The sequence below is a fragment of the Bufo bufo genome, chromosome 3 (genome assembly GCF_905171765.1).
Source record: "Bufo bufo chromosome 3, aBufBuf1.1, whole genome shotgun sequence".
In the NCBI taxonomy this organism is placed as follows: domain Eukaryota; kingdom Metazoa; phylum Chordata; class Amphibia; order Anura; family Bufonidae; genus Bufo; species Bufo bufo.
In genome coordinates, this window is record NC_053391.1 from 662,423,857 (window position 1) to 662,437,367 (window position 13,511).

The following is a 13,511-nucleotide window of genomic DNA, read 5'->3' on the forward strand; positions in this document are numbered from 1 at the left end:
CATGGAATATAAATTTCATGGTTTCCCTTGGGTACTTCCAGATGCAGATACAGGGGGAATGATAAGAAGTAGGAAGCAGATGGAAGGCAGTATGACTAAGAGTTTGTTTGTAGTCTGTTGCCATGGAGACAAAAAATATGCTCAGCAGCTGTAGACACAAAACGCTAAGAAAATTTTAATGAAGACTATTTACAAACTTGTCTCATTTGTAATTTCTGAATCAAAACCTTCATTCCTACTAAAGCCCCATATGTCACAGGGGCCCAGGAAGATGAGATGTGGGGAGATGTTTGCATGGGTCCCCACATTGTGCCTGGGCCTGCCTGTGACGAGGAGGGGACTATGTGGTCACTGGTGGTTTTCTTTTGCCGACTAGCATAACAGAGAGGGACAAAACATATACTAGTGCATCTCAATAAATGAGAATATCATCAAAAAGTTAATTTATTTCAGTAATTCAATTCGAAAAGTTTATATTCTATAAATTCATTCCACACAGTGATCTATTTCAAGCGTTCATTTCTTATATTGTTGATGATTATGGCGTACGCCGTACAGCTAATGAAAACCCAAAAGTTAGTATCTCAGAAAATTAGAATATGATATAAGACCAATAAAAAAAATGATTTTAATAGAGAAATGTTGAACTACTGAAAATGATGTCCAGTATATGCCCTTAATACTTGATTGGGGCTTCTTCTGCATGAATTACAGCATCAATGCGGCATGGCGGCGATCAGCCTGTGGCTCCGCTGAAGTGTTATGGAAGCCCAGGGGGCCTTGAAAGCAGTCTTTAGCTCATCTGCCTGTTAGGTCTGGCGATTTTGCTGGCCAATCAAGCACAGTGATACCACCTAACAGTTTTGCAGCAGGGGGAAGGGGGAGGGATGATTTAGCTGCTCATATCTCTGGATTGGTGAGATACGGGCCTGGTTGTGTTTGAAAAGCTGGCAGTCCAAGAATCACAGCCTTAGAACAACATCAGCAGGAGATATCACAGTTAGAAATGGAGTCGGGAATAAACGCTGCAAAATCTGCATTTACTTTCAGCTGCATTCACGGCAATCCCAAATTATAACAATGATATCTTCCAATGTAGCGAAGATAATAGTGTGATTTTGGTATTGTTTGATAGTTTTCCAATCTAGAGATAAGAGCAGCTACACTTGCTCTCCACCTCCTGCTCTAGAACTCGTTCAATACCTGTGGGCAGGTGCCAAATGTTGGATGTTGAGAATGAGTATCAGAAATTCTGAATCTTATGTCATTATTTTTTGCTTTTATGGTGTTGTTAGAATAGCCACATCCCAATATCTTATTTAGAAAACCTCTTGTTAAGTCCCATCCCCCACCACGTCTCCCAACAAACTCCTTCTTGTTCAGTGTCTGTCAGGAGCAAGATGGACAACTACAGGTCACATTGTTCCTTGGGTACCAACTGTCTAGGGCATGGTCATGCTGGAGTGGGGGAAGCAATCAGATGTGGTGGGCAGCTGTAAACCAAAAGGCGGCTCTCCGGTTCTGATGACAACACTTCCTGTCTCTATGTTCTTGTAGTTCAGTGTTGTCATAGGGACATTGAGGGGAATTATCAATGATGTTTTCTGGGTTAACTACTTGAAAATGGCGTTCGCCATGACAATTGTCGCTTGAGTCAGAAAGAGTCACAGTCCATATTGTGTAGCTAGAAGAGGACTCATTAGTCCTTTACCGCCAGGGCCATGCATTTGGCTGAGCAGCTCTGTATCATGCCCTGCTTATGCGGTACTAAGCAGATGCTCTATAAACTTTATATATAGGTTCATCTGTAATAACGACGCCAAGGCGGCAATGATATAACACACCTACAGCTGTCGGAGACCCTGCCGGAGAGTTACAGTCACAGCACTCCAGGTAGCATCTACACAGTTTACAGCTCCATTACTCTGGAAGTACGCCGCACATTAGAGGCACAGAGGAGATCGGTAAAAGACACAGCGCAGCGCCAAGTCCTTCCCATAAGTGACAGGCGCAGTAATCATATAAACAACAGGAGGAGAGAAATATATACCAGAATAGACTTCGAGGAGAAGACGTTAACCCCTCACTGAATACCAAGAAAGGAGTCGTCTCCAACTATTAAAAAGGTATAAAAGTACAGTAAAAAATCACTAACAGTGGAGGGGACATGAGGATGGTGCATGAGGCTGACACTGAGAGCACTAGGGCACTGTCCATGGGGGCGTTATGGTGACAATTATAGGGGTGCACTAGAGATGTGTATACAAGCACACCAACACTGTTTATGGGCTCCCCCTGGAGCTGTTTTTAGGGGCACTCTGAAACTGTTAAAGGGCTCATCCTGGATATGTTTTTAGGGGCACTCTGGCACTGTTAATTGCCTCATCTTGGAGCTGTTTTAGGGGCACCCTGGCACAGTTTATGGGCTCATCCTGGAGCTGTTTTAGAGGCACCCTTGCACTGTTTATGGGCTTCTCCTGAAGCTGTTTTAGGGGCACTCTGGCACTGTTTATAGTCTCTATCCTGGAGCTGTTTTAGGGGCACTCTGGCACTGTTTATAGTCTCTATCCTGGAGCTGTTTTAGGGGCACCCTGGCACAGGTTATGGGCTCTATCCTAGAGCTGTTTTAGGGGCACTCTGGCACAGTTTATGGGCTCATCCTGGAGCTGTTTTAGGGGCACTCTGGCACTGTTTGTGGGCTCATCATGGAGCCATTAACAAAAAGTAACGATTCAGCCATGAAAAAAAACGTACTTTCACATTTAGGGCACAGCTCTCCGGCAGACGGTTCCGGGATATAATGCTGGGAATCGGCCGGACAAAAACCGTTGCAGCATTTTTTTTCCAGCCAAATCCCGACATATTTGCCGAGAAGCAGTTGGATCTCTGCTGGACCCCATTATAGTCAATAGGTCTGGCGGGAATTCTGGTAATATCTGGCAATGCCAGATCCAGAGAACTCCAGCAAGCTGTCCTTTGCTGGAGAGCTATGCCACAAAAATGTGAAACTTGCCTTAAATGGCAGCAAGCAGAGATCTTGAAACTTATGAGGAAAATCATACAGAAAAATAAATTGCTAAATTGCATAATCTGTACAACAAAGAAAGTTTACTGGCTGAAACAGGTGTGTATTTGCCCCAACCTACGTCAATACTGACAAGAGTAGGAAATCGTTTCGGCGGCCCTTGTGCTTTCGCTAGAACCATAGCGGAGCTGGACCTATATATATATATATATATATATATATATATATATATACAGTCAGGTCCATAAATATTGGGACATTGACACAATTCTAACATTTTTGGCTCTATACACCACCACAATTGATTTTAAATGAAATGAACAAGATGTGCTTTAACTGCAGACTGTCAGCTTTAATTTGAGGGTATTTACATCCAAATCAGATGAACGGTGTATGAATTACAACAGTTTGCATATGTGCCTCCCACTTGTTAAGGAACCAAAAGTAATGGGACAATTGGCTTCTCAGCTGTTCCATGGCCAGGTGTCTGTTATTCCCGCATTATCCCAATTACAATGAGCAGATAAAAGGTCCAGAGTTCATTTCACGTGTGCTATTTGCATTTGGAATCTGTTGCTGTCAACTCCCAAGATGAGATCCAAAGAGCTGTCACTATCAGTGAAGCAAGCCATCATTAGGCTGAAAAAACACAACAAACCCATCAGAGAGATAGCAAAAACATTAGGTGTGGCCAAAACAGCTTTTTGGAACATTCTTAAAAAGAAGGAACGCACCGGTGAGCTCAGCAACACCAAAAGACCCAGAAAACAACTGTGGTGGATGACCGAAGAATTCTTTCCCTGGTGAAGAAAACACCCTTCAAAACAGTTGGCCAGATCAAGAACACTCTCCAGGAGGTAGGTGTATGTGTGTCAAAGTCAACAATCAGGAGGAGACTTCCCCAGAGTGAATACAGAGGGTTCACCACAAGATGTAAACCATTGGTGAGCCTCAAAAACAGGAAGGCCAGATTAGAGTTTGCCAAACGACATCTAAAAAAGCCTTCACAGTTCTGGAACAACATCCTATGGACAGATGAGACCAAGATCAACTTGTACTAGAGTGATAGGAAGAGAAGAGTATGGAGAAGGAAAGGAACTGCTCATGATCCTAAGCATACCACCTCATCAGTGAAGCATGGTGGTGGTAGTGTCATGGCGTGGGCATGTATGGCTGCCAATGGAACTGGTTCTCTTGTATTTATTGATGATGTGACTGCTGACAAAAGCAGCAGGATGAATTCTGAAGTGTTTCGGGCAATATTATCTGCTCATATTCAGCCAAATGCTTCAGAACTCATTGGACGGCGCTTCACAGTGCAGATGGACAATGACCCAAAGCATACTGCAAAAGCAACTTAAGGGAAATAAGAGGAATGTTATGCAATGGCCAAGTCAATCACCTGACCTGAATCCGATTGAGCATGCATTTCACTTGCTGAAGACAAAACTGAAGGGAAAATGCCCCAAGAACAAGCAGGAACTGAAGACAGTTGCAGTAGAGGCCTGGCAGAGCCTCACCAGGGATGAAACCCAGCGTCTGGTGATGTCTATGGTTCCAGACTTCAGGCTGTAATTGACTGCAAAGGATTTGCAACCAAGTATTAAAAAGTGAAAGTTTAATTTATGATTATTATTCTGTCCCATTACTTTTGGTTCCTTAACAAGTAGGAGGCACATATGCAAAGTGTTGTAATTCCTACACCGTTCACCTGATTTGGATGTAAATACCCTCAAATTTAAGCTGACAGTCTGCAGTTAAAGCACATCTTGTTTGTTTCATTTAAAATCCATTGTGGTGGTGTATAGAGCCAAAAATGTTAGAATTGTGTCAATGTCCCAATATTTATGGACCTGACTGTATATCTACTGTGGTATATGTACAAAATTGTAAATATTTTGCTGGCACAAAAAATTTGTCAAAGTCACAAAATAAAAAAATGTTCATTTCAGGTTTTTGTAACCTGACAACCTGGGCTAATGGTATCACCACAACTAAAACTGACCCCGGCAGTGGAGCAGTGTGTGGTAACCATGGTAACCAGATATAATAAGATTTGCCACATTTTTTTGTAGAATTCCTGTGGTTTCCTCAATCCTGCAAAGGTAAATAGAGCGGCCCCATCACATAACCCGGACCCAGCACAGAGCCGGCCTTTCATGTCTGGGATATAAACAGCCTGGCACGTGAGCGCATCCAGAATATCTCTGAGTGCGGCTTTTGTCTGCACAGGCATGTGAGGGGAGGTCGGACACGGCAGCGACATGTTCATGTTTCTCTGAGGCTCGGCAATTTCCTTTCAAGCTCCTTCTGTTCATTGATGGATCCTGGATCCGGCCCTCCGACCACCGCCCACGCTGTAATCTTGGCCAGCATGACCATTAACCGCATTGGGGAACGTCAGCCAGCGGATAAACGATAACACTCCCTTTAAGACTGCGCGCTGCAGTTACCATACTAGCATTATTTTGTAAAGTGGGGTATAAGCAAATCTTCCCAGGGGAGGGGAGTCATTATAGGGGGCCTTGGAGGGGACCTATAGGTCTCTTTTCCTCACATGAGGCATTATAGATTGGGGTCCTGTTAATGAGTAAGCATCGAAGCCATGAAACTAGAAGTCCTGCCTCTGGGCAGGTTGTAACTAGAGGGGATGCAGAAGTTGCATCAAAGCTCTGGTGACTAAGGGGGCCCAAAGACCACCACTATTATAAATGGCACATGGATGGTGAGGGGCCAATCATTTTGCACTAGGGCCTAAGAACTACAGAATATTCCTCCGTACAGGAAACTATTTTTTTTTTAAAAAGATTCAACCATGGCTAGGGTTGTCACCTGGCCAGTAAACCACCAGCCTAGTTGGTATTTGTTACAGGAGGCCTGTGGCAGTATTTGATTTTTACCTGGTAATTTTCAGTGCTGCTTTTTAAAAAAATAATTGCATAAAATTAATAGATGCCCGTGATGAGAACATAGTCCTACTACCACTTTACAAATCACTAGTCAGACCACACATGGAGTACTGTGTGCAGTTCTGGGCTCCTGTGAACAAGGCAGACATAGCAGAGCTGGAGAGGGTCCAGAGGAGGGCAACTAAAGTCATAACTGGAATGAGGGAATTACAGTACTCTGAAAGATTTTCAAAATTAGGGTTATTCACTTTAGAAAAAAGACGACTGAGGGGAGATCTAATTACTATGTATAAATATATCAGGGGTCAGTACAGAGATCTCTCCCATCATCTATTTATCCCCAGGACTGTGACTGTGATGAGGGGACATCCTCTGCGTCTGGAGGAAAGAAGGTTTGTACACAGACATAGAAGAGGATTCCTTACGGTAAGAGCAGTGAGACTATGGAACTCTCTGCCTGAGGAGGTGGTGATGGTGAGTACAATAAAGGAATTCAAGAGGGGCCTGGATGTATTTCTGGAGTGTAATAATATTACAGGCTATAGCTACTAGAGACGGGTCGTTGATCCAGGGAGATATTCTATTTCTCTGATTGAAGTCGGGAACAAATTTTTTTCCCTTAAAGTGAGGAAAATTGGCTTCTACCTCACAACTGGATCAACTTGCAGGATAACAGGCAGAAGTGGATGGACGGATGTCTTTTTCAGCCTTACAAACTATGGGGGTCATTTATCAAACTGGTGTAAAGTAGAACTGTCTTAGTTGCCCATAGCAACCAATCAGATTTCACCTTTCATTTTTGACAGCTCCTTTGGAAAATGAAAGGAGGAATCTGATCATAATAAGATCTGGTTTCCATTAGAAAAACCAGTATTTTACCTCAGAAGAAGGGGCAGCGTGCTGCACTATTCTGTCCCATATTTTTTACAGAATCTGGAACAGAATCTCCTGATGGATCCTCCGGTACAGATGTGAATGAGGGCTAACATGGACTTCTGTGCATGTTATCAGTCCCCCCATCACTCAGAACATACTTGCTCTCTGATGGGGTCTTTTTTTTTCAGAAAAGGAGTGAGAAGACGATTGCTCGCCCATCTAATCCCCTCTGCGGTGAATTTGGTTGTTTTATTGATGCCATAACTCAGATATTTACCAGAGCCTGGATCACAGCGTCACATTAGTGTCACCAGACCCACAGACATCAGAGAAGAGGCAAGGCGGTCTGGCACCACTGAAATCACTTTATCACTCACTGACATAATAATTAAGAAATGGAGGCGGGAAAGCTCTCTAGGGCCAGGTTCGCACATCTAGGCCTCTGTCAGGACTCAAATCTGCAGACATTGGGGTAGATTTATCAAAAGTGGTGTAAAGGAAAAATGGCTTAGTTGCCAATGGCAACCAATCAGATTCCATCTTTCATAGCTCCTTTCGAAAATGAAAAGTGGAATCTGATTGGTTGCTACGGGCAACTAAGCCAGTTTTGCTTTACTAATAAATCTTTCCTAATTTGTTGTTACTGCAAGTCAATGGGGGGGAAAAACTAAATCCAAGTTTCAACCTCAGATTTCTGCCGCCTGTGGCAAATCTGACAAGTGTGAACGTAGTCTTGCTGCTCGGCTCCCACAGAATGGGGGAGTCACTTCACACTGGTACACAGCCACGACTGAGACCCCTCTGCCAGGCCTTCTGGGTCTGGTCCGACTTTTATAGTATAATGATGTTATCATTTTATGTAAGTTTCTGATGATCCCAGTGCAAAGAGAGACATTAGGATGCTGCCAACTACAGCAGGTCCCTGGTCCACATGTGCAGCGCTACACGTGGTGCTTACATGATACACCACGCGGGACTTGTACACAACGAGGACACGCCGCAGACCCAACAGCTGTTACCACGTGCAGATAAATAAACTTGGTTCAGAAGTGTTCTCCAAGCAGTAAACAGTACGCAGGGATTTCGCTTTTTCCCACAAACTTTACTGCATTAAAGACACAGGATCCCTCCAAACCCTCCTCTCCCGAGTCTTTGTTTATAAGTGGCCAGCACATGACGGCAGCGGTCATGTGCCGTACTACTGGAAACATGGTTCCCATCTCTGAGATGCCAGTAGTCCAACATGTGACCACTGAGGCCACTGATTGGCAGTGGTCACATCCTGCTGCTTGTAGAGAAAGGGCTACTGGAGTGAATAGTGTTTTTTTTTTTTTTTATAGCATTTGTGTCTTTTTATTTTTATTTTTTTATTTATTGAAGTGAATAGTGGTTTTGTAAAAAGTTTGTCTCTTTTTATTTATTCTTATGTATTTACTTTCTTTAAAGGCTATGTACGCCTTTGAGGGAATTTTTTTTTATTAGTGCATTGTACTCATTATGAGCTAAAATCATTTTTTCAATCAGTCTTTATTAAAATTATGGAATGATTTTCCCTGTACAGGGCTAAGATGCTCAATTAGCAGGATATTAATTTTCTCTCTGTTCCGTCAGGCAGGGAGGTGATGGGCTCCTTATCTCTGATCTCTGACATAATAAACACTCATCAAAGCTCGAACCTAATCATACTGATAAGAATGTGGTCTTAAGGCTACTTTCACACTAGCGTTCGGGGCTCCGCTTGTGAGTTCCGTTTGAAGGCTCTCACAAGCGGCCCCGAACGGATCCGTCCAGCCCTAATACATTCTGAGTGGATGCGGATCCGCTCAGAATGCATCAGTCTGGCACCGTTTGTCCTCCGCTCAGCAGGCGGACCCCTGAACGCAGCTTGCAGCGTTCGGGTGTCCGTCTGGCCGTGCGGAGGCAAACGGATCCGTCCAGATTTACAATGTAAGTCAATGGGGACGGATCCGTTTGAAGTTGACACAGTATGGCTCAATTTTCAAACGGATCCGCCCCCCATTGACTTTCAATGTAAAGTCAAAACGGATCCGTTTGCATTATCCTGCTAATGCAAACGGATCCGTTCTGAACGGATCTAAGCATTTGCATTATAGGTGCGGATCCATCTGTGCAGATACCAGACGGATCCGCACCTAACGCAGGTGTGAAAGTAGCCTAAATAAGTGTTTATGACCTTTTATTAATTTAGAGATACGGATTATTAGAGGGCACAAAGTGAAAGTAGGATGCACACAGCTAGAAAAACAGTTAACCCTTTGTGACAGAACGGCTCAATATTTTTAATAAAGACCAACTTAAAAAATGATTCTTAGCCCCCAATGAGTACAATGCAATCATTAAAAAAATATTGCCCTCAAAAGTGTACATAGCCTTTAAGTGAAGTCATTTTAGGCTGGGTTCACACCAGTGCTTCAATTTTTACTGTTCTGCTCTGTTATAGGATAAAGTGGTATCCGATTATGCCATGTGATATAATGTAAATAATGTGGGACACCTAATACATCCTTTAGGGTCCATTCACACGTCCGTTGTTTCTTTCCTGATCTGTTCCGTTTTTTGCGGAACAGATCTGGACCAGTTCTGTACCCATTCATTTTCAATGGGTCCTGAAAAAAAATCAGACATTGAGCTGTCCGATTTTTTTCAGGACCCATTGAAAATGAATGGGTACAGAACTGGTCCAGATCTGTTCCGCAAAAAACGGAACAGATCAGGAAAGAAACAACGGACGTGTGAATGGACCCTAAAGGGGTTGAGCATGTTTTATTAAAGGGGTTGTCCAGCCAGTCTTTTTTAAGTGATGGCCTTTCCCCAGGATAGCTCATTGGGGGCAGGGGGGAGGGAGTCTGGTACCCCACACGCCTACCGATCAGCTGTTTGGCAATAGCTCAGGAGCTGGAATCATTGAAATAAATGGGAGCAGTGCTGCAATGAGGAGCTCAGTCCATTACAAAGTAGACGGAGCTGCCCGCATCTGATCGATGAGGATACCCCATCACTTACTAAAAAGTAAATAACCCCTTTAAAGGGGTTTAAAAATGTTTATAGCTGCTTAGTAATGAAATAAAAAAAACAAGTTACTTCGTAATATTAATCTTATTTCCACAGTGCATCAATTTTCAATTCTCAAAATGCAGCCGGCAATGTAAACAATGGGAGTCTGTATTCTGGGCTGGCTCACTAAGACCCCGGACCGCTCAGGAACGCCCCCTTAAACTAGGGCTGCTGAGCATCATTTTTTCATCACGTTTTCCTTGCAGGGGTCCCCTCTCCTGACATGTCTGTTTTAGTAACTACTTGCATTCCCCATGTGATAACAATTCTGGAGCATCTATTCTTATGAATCTATGTTGTACCGTTCTTCTGTTATTCCTGCTAGAAGTTATGAATAAATTACTAGCCGTTTGTAATGAAGGTCCAGCTGGGTGTTACCTGTTGTGGGTGTGTCCCTCCACACTCTGACATTGGCAGCTGTGATTTTGCAGGGACATGCCCCCAACTGGTCACACCCAGATGGACCTTTATTGCAAACTGCTAGTAAATCATTTGTTCATTCATTCAAGTAATTACTACAACCGGAGAGATTACATGTCCTCTTTAAGTTCTAGACATTTCTGTACAACAACATTGTAAAAGTGCCATCATATTTGCACAAAAATGACAAATTAGGCCCCTTTCAGGTCCTGCCTGACACCACCAGAATCCTAAGGACAAGAAGGCCTGGTGCCTCCATCCCATCTTCATGACGTTTCTAGTAAATTCTCCACTTCTTTGTTTGCCACGACCCTTGGTAGGTTCTCAGTATCCATTATAGGGCATGGTTGGCCTCATCTTTAAATTGTCGTATATAACACCCCACAACCCATACACAACCTACCTTCTGGAGTTTGTCGGCTTTCTCGTAGCAGCTTTCTAGGTGTTGCCTCAAGGTGCTGTTCTCCTTGGTTAACATCTCCACCATATAGTGAGCCCGTTCCACAATGGCAAAGGCTTCGGGGGGAAGCGACTGGCCTGGAGATGGAGATGGGGATGGGGTGGGGTGGGAAGCCATAGTCATTGGAAACATTGGGAGGGAGGCTGAGTGCAAGGAGCTGCTGACGGAGGACACTTGAGATGACATGGGACTGTGTGGCTGCAGTGGGACAGAGGCGAACGGGATCTGAGACTGCTGACGGCTACAAATGAAAGCAAACATAAGACATTAGTACGCTGCAAGCGCAGCGAATGACGGGAAAATATATTTAGACAATGCTGAAATGAACAGATTTTGTCATCTGAGGACGGAGTTGTTTTAATTAGTCATGTGACACAGGGATGCGGAGCGCCAATCTGTCCCAGTGATTAACCCTCTGCTTTAATGCTATGAGGATTATCTAGATAAGACGGTGTTCACACTTGCAGTCTCACCTATAGAATAATACTGCCAGCAATAATGCATGGTAATACACTGCAACAATCGTAACTTGTATTATGGCCTGTGGAGTGTGGAGTGTTAAAGGGTTTCTGCACTTTGTTTAAACTGATGATCTATCCTCTGGATAGATCATCAGCTTCTGATCGGCAGGGGTCCGACACCCGGGACCCCCGCCGATCAGCTGTTTGAGAAGGCAGCGGCGCTCCAGCAGCGGCGCTCCAGCAGCGGCACTCCAGCAGCGGCGCTCCAGCAGCGGCGCTCCAGCAGCGGCGCGGCCTTCTCACTGTTTACCACAGGCCAAGTGACGTCACGACTAGTATCACTGGTATCCATTCACTTGAACAGAGCTTAGTCCCGCCCAGGCCAGTGATACTTTTTTTTTTTTATATATTCTTTTTATTTCAATTATATAAAAACATATACAAAATCACAAAAATACAAAAATCCATATTACACCAATGAATAATATAATAACATTTTACCCCAAATACCCACCCCCCACCCTTTGGAGAGAGAGAGAGGGACGAGAAAAAAAAAAAAAAAAAACATCCGGCCCTAATATAACCATTTTTTCCATATTTCATCAGTTTTTTCAGTATATCTCTCGGTCACCCATTCCACTTTGATCAAATTAGCAACTGCTTCTCGCCACTGTCCCACTGTCAGGGGATCTCCATTTACCCATTTCCTAAGTATAAGGAGTCTAGCCTGAAATAGTACTTTACCCAACACCAATCGTATCTCTTTATTTAACTTCAAATGTTCAGTTGCCCCTAATATGCAAACTACTAGGTCTTCAAAGACTTGAACATCCAGAAATATTAATACGATCTCTGCTATTTCTTTCCAATACCTAAAAAGTTTGGGGCATCTCCAAAAACAGTGTCTGCGTTCTCTCCCCTACATTTTGGGCACTTGTCAGAAGTTCTCACACCCATTCTCAAGGGGATTGGTATAGCCTATGCACTATAAAAAACGGAGACATCTTATGTGAGCCCCTTTCCGACACCACAGTGTAACTTCTAAGAGCATCTTTCCATTTTTCTTCCGTAAAAGACAGAAGCTCTTTTTCCCATTTTCCTCTAGAAAGTAATGTAATCCGTTTTTTTTTTTCCTTCCATCAAAATCCCATATCTTTTTGCAGTTGTTCCTCTTTTTTCTCCTCCATTGGTAAATTTATCTATTCTATCTGATTGTTCCTTTCTGTATTTATCTAAATGCACCGATGTCTTCAAAGCATTTTTAAGCTGGAAATATTTATAGATATCCTTTTGGGGGATCCCAAACTCCCTGACCAAGGTGTGAAAGTCCTTCAGTTTATCTTCCTCAAATACTTGACCTAAATATTTCATCCCCTTTTTTTCCCAGTCTATATAAAGCCTAATCGTTTGCAATTCCTTTAAATTAATATTTTTCCATATAGGTGTGTACTGCAAATAACCTTTAATCTCTAATATTTTTTTAACTTCCACCCATATGTACTCCAGTGAATTCAATATTCTATTTCCTATAGTATTTTTCTCCAGTGTACCTGACTCCAATACCTCTAAGTGATTCCATTCCGCTCTCCAACCCAATTTATTTAATTCCTGCCTTCCCACTAAACCGTTCAAACTCCCTTTTATCTGACTATATTGTGTTATTAAATAATAAAAAAAACAATTAGGAACAGCCAATCCGCCCTCTCTTACTGGGAGCTGAAGCACTTCTTTCTTTATCCCGGGGATATCGCCTTTCCAGATAAAATCCCCCATTAGACTATCTAATAACCTAAAAGTCTTCTTCGGCAACCTCATTGGGGCATTTTGTAGGACATACAGTATTTTTGGAAGAAAAATCTTTTTTATTAGGTTTACCCGACCCTGAATTGACAGCGGTAATCTTTTCCAAATATGTATTTTAGTTCTAAGTTCTTTTATTACGGGGAGCACATTGAACTTTTCATATTCTTCTATATTTCCGGAGATTTGTATACCTAAATATTTAAAACGCTCGTGTTTCTCAAGCACATGCACCGTTGAGTCCCTCTGTGATTGCCCATTCCCTAATAACATCATATGGGATTTCCCCCAGTTAATATTTAAACCAGAAAATACCAGCGGTAAACAGTGAGAACGCCGCGGCTCTGCTGGAGCGCAGCTGCCTTCTCAAACAGCCACCCGGGACCCCCGCCGATCAGAAGCTGATGATCTATCCAGAGGATAGATCATCAGTTTAAACAAAGTGCAGGACCCCTTTTAAAGGGCATCTGTCAGCAGTTTTGCAC

General features: G+C 43.1%; 1 protein-coding gene across 3 annotated transcripts in view; it reads right to left on the bottom strand.

Moving 5' to 3' along the window:
* The window catches only part of AMOTL1 (angiomotin like 1), a 107,606-nt gene that overhangs the window by 24,965 nt on the left and 69,130 nt on the right, over nucleotides 1-13,511 (bottom strand). For all 3 annotated transcript variants that reach the window (XM_040426320.1, XM_040426322.1, XM_040426323.1), the window contains one exon: nucleotides 10,709-11,006. In XM_040426320.1, the coding sequence (XP_040282254.1) occupies nucleotides 10,709-11,006 (298 nt within the window). The remainder of the gene's footprint in view (nucleotides 1-10,708; nucleotides 11,007-13,511) is intronic.